General features: G+C 41.8%; 1 protein-coding gene across 1 annotated transcript; it reads right to left on the bottom strand.

The window, feature by feature from the left end:
• Positions 1–313: 313 nt before the first annotated feature.
• On the bottom strand, positions 314–3,007 carry LOC138784818 (vomeronasal type-2 receptor 26-like; the record flags this gene model as incomplete). The annotated part of the gene is made up of 3 exons (XM_069960513.1): positions 314–1,236; positions 1,397–1,520; positions 2,948–3,007. Coding segments are annotated over 3 exons (1,107 nt in total), but the record flags the coding sequence as incomplete, so codon positions are not given.
• Positions 3,008–7,632: the final 4,625 nt, after the last annotated feature.

Raw genomic sequence — 7,632 nt, 5'->3', positions numbered from 1 at the left:
GCCGGCCCTTCGTCAGGCACGTCCATTGAGCAAAAATCTATACCTGCTCAAAGCAGATGTAGATTTTTGAATGCTTTACACCTGTTTCTAGGTATAAACCCCCAGCCCGCTCACATTTCCATGGCGTAAGCCAGGGGCGCATGTTAGTAAACGTCCCTCAATGTCTTCAGGTCACTGGGTAACTTCAGGTCCAAGCCGAACAAGGTAAAGTCTTAACTGAAGTTTTTGCTGGAGCTCGGTGAAATGTCAAAAACAAATTTTAGAAAAGTTGGCCCACCTCTAGTTATTACCTAAAAATCAATCTTGAGGAATCTTATTGAACAGATATGGTGTTAACTTTGTTTTTTCCCATAATGTTTTCCTTAGAATTAATCTCAGGTCGGAACAGTATGAAAAAACACTTAGGGAGAAACATACAGATGACTAAAGCCCAACTGGAGGCCAAGATGGCAAAGATCTCCATAGCCACTGTGTACCTGCCCTGAGCACTGAGGGAGGCTGGGATATAAGATATCCAGACACTAAGGAAGGCCAACATGCTGAATGTAATATACTGGGCTTCATTGAAGCTGTCGGGAAGATTTCGAGCCAGGAAGGCAACAATGAAACTTATGGTGGCCAGAAGAAAGTGATAACCTAACATGGTCCAGAAGGCGATGGGTGACCCCTCATTGCAATCAATCATTATAATATCAGGTCTTATATAAGTGTTATATTGTGCATATGGTGGAGTGATGGATAACCAGGTGACACATAGGATGAACTGTAACAAACAACAGATAGAAATAATCATATAGGAGACTCTAAATGTTGTCCATCTTCTCAGACTGCTTCCTGGTTTGGTGGCCATAAACGCAAGAACAACCATAACCGTCTTGGCCAAAATGCAAGCAACAGAGAGAGTGAAAACCAAACCAAAGGTCACCTGACGTAGGAGACATTTGTAGCGTTCTGGGTAGCCAATAAATACTAAGGAGCAGTAGAAGCAAAGACAAAGGGACATCAACAAGAGACAACTTAGGGAATAATTGCTGGCTTTTACAATCGGAGTTGTTCTATGTTTGATAAAAAGCCTCAAAATAAAAAGAGGAAAAATGGACGAGATCAAGCTGGATGCGGCTAATGTGGCTCCTAACACATCTTCATAAGACAAGAACTCAATGGGTTTAAGCAGACAGATGGATTTCTTATGATTCGGCCACTGGTCCCATGGACATCTGATGCAGTTAATAGAATCTGTAAAGGCATTAAAAAATTGCTTTTTTTAATGAAATAAAAAAGTAAAATAATGTCACAAAGGAAGAGCTTATAGCTAACATGAAATTTCATTCTAATTCATAAAAACAAGAGGAACAAACATCATGAAGATCTTGGACACAATTGTGAGAGTACTCACCTGTCTGGTTGGTGATCTCGTCTTGTAGACAGGGGACACACTCAAAGCAGCAGACAGGATGATCCTGAATAGCCGCCTTCCTATACCCCACAGGACAGCTCTCACTACAGACAGAACGAGGGACCTGTGGGTATAAAATCATATTATTTTGCAAATCACATAATTTTTTAAAATATAAATCAACAAAAAGTATTGACTTAGTTTGCTGAGTTCAATGACAGTGCTCCGGTCTAGCATGTCCCCCATGTTTACTTCGCCTGTAATTACTCTGCTGATGACTTTCTGAATATCCACCAGCCTCAGTGAGTGAGTGCAGTGGGTTCCTCCTCCTCCTTATCTGCTATTTGGAATTTAAGGGAACCAATCACCTCATCAAGGAAATGTGACTTGGCGCCAGTACCTTAGAGCTGCTAGGCATAACTCTCTGACATGTGCTCAATGGTGGTGGAAATTTCTTTTTCATGATTGGCAGCCTGAGCGCTGGGCTTTTCATTAAAGCAAATGTACATTCGCATTAAGCATTCAGTGATAGAATGGTGTCGGTGGAAGCCGGGGAAGCGGGTGTAGCTGTCCTTTTTTTGAACCACGGTCCGATTCACGTGTTCTGCGCCATTCTATTCCCGGGCACTGGCGGGTTGAAGCACTGGAGACTAGCTGGCCCACCCCCAGTTGGAGGAAACCCCCGCCCCTCTATGAGGTGGCTCCATTGATTCGGCACCGGCTTCCCCACACCGTCGCCGTTCTATCCATTGCACAATTTAAAGGGAATGTACTGATGGTACATTTGCTTTAAGTTCTCAGAGCTTAGGCTATCAATTAAGTGTGAGTGGTTAGACGTGCAGCTGTGGCTTCGTCCTCATGCCTAGTTACCCAGCGCCAGGATGGAGGATTGAAAATCGATATTTTGATATTGCTGTGCCCAGAAGTTGTAAGTTACTGGGGCAAAGTCACACTGCCTCAGGGAGGTTCCTTTTATTACCAGAGATGACTGAGGTGGTATGTGGAACCTTTAATTTCAGTACAGAAAGTACTCCATACATGTAATTGAGATTGTCCAATTGAATAGGAAAATAAGCCATTGACTATACAAAGAGTTTTATTCAAGCACGATGAGGGGAACTTCTATACAGTATCTCACTACAGGTATTTCTATAACCTGATTTATTGCTCTTATAATATGATATGAATTTTTCCTGATTTTTTATTTTATGCGAACTACAAGGGGTAGTTGCTCAAACATTTTTAGCTTTCCTGGTACCTTTACAGGCTGCCATGTTACATCTCCTGACCTGACTTGACCTCTCTCTCCTGCATCCCGAATAGGAAACCACAGCTCAACTAAAGGGAGCACTACCTTCCTACACAGAACACCCAATGGGAGCCATCTGGTGTAAGCAATGCCCTTTGGGGAGAGAGAAAACAGATTGAGAAGCACTACATGTATGTACTGTATCTGTAACTGATATTTACTGAACTGTAATAGCTGATTCACGTTTTGTGCCCTAGGGGAACTTCTGCACTGACTCTCATCACACACACACATTATCTCACCTGTTGGTCTCCAGTAGGCCATGAGATCTGACTAGAGTTGAGGATAAGGGCTTTTTCGAGGGGTGCTAAAGTATTATAAATGCCAACATTAATTTGTATCACAGTCCCATCTGGATTCATGTGCCAGTTGACAATGTCATAGACAGAAGGTAAGTCACCATTCTCATTAAAGTAGATCTCTCTCCCAAAGTTCAGAGTCATCCTGACCTTCCTTATATAATATGTGAGCTACAATGAGGAATACAAGTGTTAAAACCAAATGCCATCATAGTGTTACCATGGCCAGAGAAGATCTTCATGTGAAAACTGTGCAAATAAAACTAACAATACAGAAAACTGACAAATCAGCTCCAACTTCAGAGCCATGATACGTTCCACATGTGCTAATGTCTAGTTGCCAAATATACAACAGCTCAGCATCTCACTTTACAGCCAAGAGTGAAAATGAATATTGACACTACTAATATATTTCCTGGCATACCACTAGGACATAGCATACCACTAGGACATTGCATACCACTAGGATACGGCATATCACTAGGATGTGTTATTGATTAGTGAAAGATGTGAGATTGACTACTGGGATCCCCACCTATTGTGGAAGCAAAATGGCTTTGTGGGTTATGCTACCACTTTATTGTATACTACATACTGAACTACCCTCCTCCATATTGTATATATTATTTCATTAAATTTTTTAGGGCAAAATATGTGTAGTCACAGACACAGTGTACCTGCCCGCTACTGCTGTCCGTGATTGCTGCTCTGGTTCCAGCTGTGACTCCTGCTGCATTCTGGTCTGCCCTCCTGCCTATGTGTTTCCAGCTGCACCTCTCCTGCCGGAGCTAGCGAGCCAAACTACGGGTAGCGACCTGGGGGGGTTGCCTAGCGCAGCAAGTCCAACCCACCTTGCGGCGGGCTCTGGTAAGAACCATAGCCTCTTAGATTCTGCTCCCTGGTACCCCTATAACCTTCACTATCAATGGTTTCGTTGATCCACGATTCCTGCCATTACAAGGACTTTAGACCAACCTCACTATCATAGCTTTTATAGATTATTCATCTACAGTTACCTGCCATGGTTTGAAATTCCAGATGTTGGCACAGGTCCCATTAGCAAATGGTCCTTCTCCAGGCCTGCAGGTTTCTAGATCACTTAAAGCTTTAGCCAGGACATAGACAGAAGAATACATATAAGAAGTATATTTTAGGCTATTGTTGAAAGTAGAACTGTTAATGATTTGATCTATCTGTTCCATTCCGGTGCAGTTCCTCACTGGGGTGTTCACAGAACCTATAGTGTTGCCACTATTAGGAAATGTACAGATAAAAAGTTTTTCCCAGTATTGCTTTACCCAGTTTGGTTTTGTATATGTATAAAGATGGCTATTTATCAGGAACTGGCTTAAGCCTGGTATAACATAACTATTGGTAGCTAAGCCAAGTGCACCATTCAAAACCTGAAAATAATTACTTGTTGACAATATAATTGACGTGGCCCAACCAGCATTGCCAATAAATATTCTCCCAGTGACATTCTGCTTCATCAACTCATTCACAACAGGAAGAAAATCAACATGATAAGCGAACACAACGACCACCCTGGCTGTGGACTCTTTGATGGTCCGCACTACTCGAGGAGCATTGCGATCTGGTTGACCTAGACGGATATATTCAGTAAAAGCCGAACATGCTCCAGCCTTGAGTAACTCTTGTCTAATTGGGTAAATTCCTTGAAGACCATAATCGTTGTCACTCGCTACAAGCCCGATCCAAGTCCAACCAAAGCTCAGAAGAAGGTGAGCCAGTCCAATGGATTGGAATTTATCACTCTGAAGGACCCTGAAGAAGGAGGGAAAAAGCTTCCTATCACTCAGAGGGGAAGCACTTGATATTGGACTGACCTAGGGGAAAACAAAAAAGATAATGTCTATAGAATTATAGATTCTTTAGAGTATATTAACTTAATACAGCATATCTTCATTCTAACTTTGCTGTTTTTAATTTACAGAAGCAACATTTAAACGAAAATACAATATTACTGGGTTCACACTACGTATATTTCTGTCAGTATTGTGGTCCTCATATTGCAACCAAAACCAGGAGTGGATTAAAAACACAGAAAGGATCTGTTCACACCATGTTGAAATTGAGTGGATGGCCGCCATATAACGGTAAATAACGGCCATTATTTCAATATAACAGCCGTTGTTTTAAAATAACAGCAAATATTTGCCATTAAATGGCGCCATCCACTCAATTTCAACATGGTGTGAACAGATCCTTTCTGTGTTTTTAATCCACTCCTGGTGGATCTAAAAACATTCATAGTTCCCCGGATTCTGTTTCTGTTTGTCATGCAAAACCTTCTTATTCACATTGCCACTTCCTACTTCACATTCTTCACCCAAAGGAAGATGTTGGACCTATATAAATAAAATTATTATTACCACTTCACTTGATTCTTTAAGTGATCTCCCTTTTTACATACACAGTTTTAGCGGCTATGAAGAATTATGGTTGAACTCTGAGACCTCACCTTCTTAGCTGTGTATAAATCAGACTTATTAGATGTGCCCTCTATAGCACATCAAAACACAAATTCAACTTTCTCACACTTTTCCAAGCCATAAGGAAACTCTTAAATTTTGGGATCAATAGGTATAAACAGGAGGTGTATAGTGTCATGGTATCTTCTTACCTGAGGATATCTGAAGGTTCCCAAAACATGAGCCAAGTTAATGGAGTTGGCCGAGACTGAGCTCCCGATGGCAGCTGCAAAGGACGGTCTAGACTGACACTGGTTGTTGGTAATTGTGATACTAGAGTCAGTCAGGAATTGTAAAGCTCCCTGTAATTCATAGTGAGGTATATTACATGTGTCATACATCTGGAATCCTAATGTAAAGTTTGGCAAAAGTAAAGAATCATTATTAATCTCCTCAATAGTGAACATCAAGGTCTGAAGCATTTGAAAGGAGTCCATGCCAAACCTGGAAAATATACATATGTTTAATGTTTGTTTAGTCCCAGTTATACAATATAATTTGAAATATGTTTAACAGTATACCAGCTATTCGGCTTATGTTATCATCCATATAGTGCAACATAGTTTTGTCTTCCTTTTCTTCTTCCACTTCTTTTTTTTTTTTTTTTTTTTAACAGGTCCCTTTTCTGCCCCCAAAGGCTGCATAAGGAATTGCACAGCTTCACAAGTCCTAGTCCCAAAACAGTTATACTATTGCTGCTGCATACAGATACCAAGACTCTCCTTTGCTTCTGCCTCCCCTGATTTTTATATAGTACATTTTACCATTAGAATAGACATTACACTGGGGGAGCTGTCTGTGTCACTATTGCTGCAGCCTCCCCTGATGTCTATATAATACATGTTACAATTAGAATAGACATTACACTGGGGAAGCTGTCTGTGTCACTAGTGCTGCAGCCTCCTCTGATGTCTATATAATACATGTTACCAGTAGTGTAAACATTACACTGGGGGGAGCTGTCTGTGTCACTAGTGCTGCAGCTTTCCTTGAAGTCTATATATTACATGTAACCATTAGAATAGACATTACACTGGGGAAGCTGTCTGTGTCACTAGTGCTGCAGCCTCCCCTGATGTCTATATAATACATGTTATTATTAGAATAGACATTACACTGGGGGGAGCTGTCTGTGTCACTAGTGCTGCAGCCTCCCCTGATGTTTATATAATACATGTTACCATTAGAATAGACATTACACTGGGGGGAGCTGTCTGTGCCACTAGTGCTGCACATTCTCCTGATGTCTATATATACTGCATATCATAAAAAAAATCCCCATCTGGCAGCTCGTATTTACGTGCAGGTATTTTTTTCCTAGATTTTTCCCATGGCAGCTATGGCAAAATCCCTCCACAGAGTTATCTGCAGAAGAGCTGGGTCGCACAATTGGCCCAATGTACCTGCAGTGCTGATAGGCTAACAAGCCCCAGGGGCCGATCAAACTGCCCCCCTTCCCCCTTGTTGCTTATTGGCTGCTTGGCCAAGCACATTGAGAACTCCAGTTATTCCTCTATTCTCATAATAATATGTATTATACAAACATCAGGGAAGGCTGCAGCACTAGTGACACAGACAGCTCCCCCCAGTATAATGTATTTTCTAACAGTAACATGTATTATATAGACATAAGGGGAGGCTGCAGCACTAGTGACACAGACAGCTTCCCCAAGTGTAATGTCTAATTGTAACATGTATTATACAAACATCAGGGGAGGCTGCAGCAATAGTGACACAGACAGCTCCCCCAGTGTAATGTCTAATTGTAACATGTATTATACAAACATCAGGGGAGGCTGCAGCAGTAGTGACACAGACAGCTCACCCCAGTATAATGTCTATTCTAACAGTAAAATGCATTATATAGACATAAGAGGAGGCTGCAGCACTAGTGACACAGACAGCTCCCCCCAGTGTAATGTCTAATAGTAACATGTATTATATAGACTTTAGGGAGGCTGCAGCACTAGTGACAAAGACAGCATCCCCAGTGTAATGTTAAGTTCCACAGGGCCACAGTGATGCCCGATGCAGGCGTGTGTGTGTGTGGGGGGGGCATCCAGCAGAATTCTTCAGCAGAAGCTAGGAGTGTGCCCAGCGGATGATCCTCCTAGCTTCCCTCAGCCTTTTCAGCGC

This window comes from Dendropsophus ebraccatus, chromosome 1, assembly GCF_027789765.1.
Source record: "Dendropsophus ebraccatus isolate aDenEbr1 chromosome 1, aDenEbr1.pat, whole genome shotgun sequence".
NCBI classification, from domain to species: Eukaryota; Metazoa; Chordata; class Amphibia; order Anura; family Hylidae; genus Dendropsophus; species Dendropsophus ebraccatus.
This window is presented reverse-complemented; position numbering and strand designations above follow the sequence as displayed.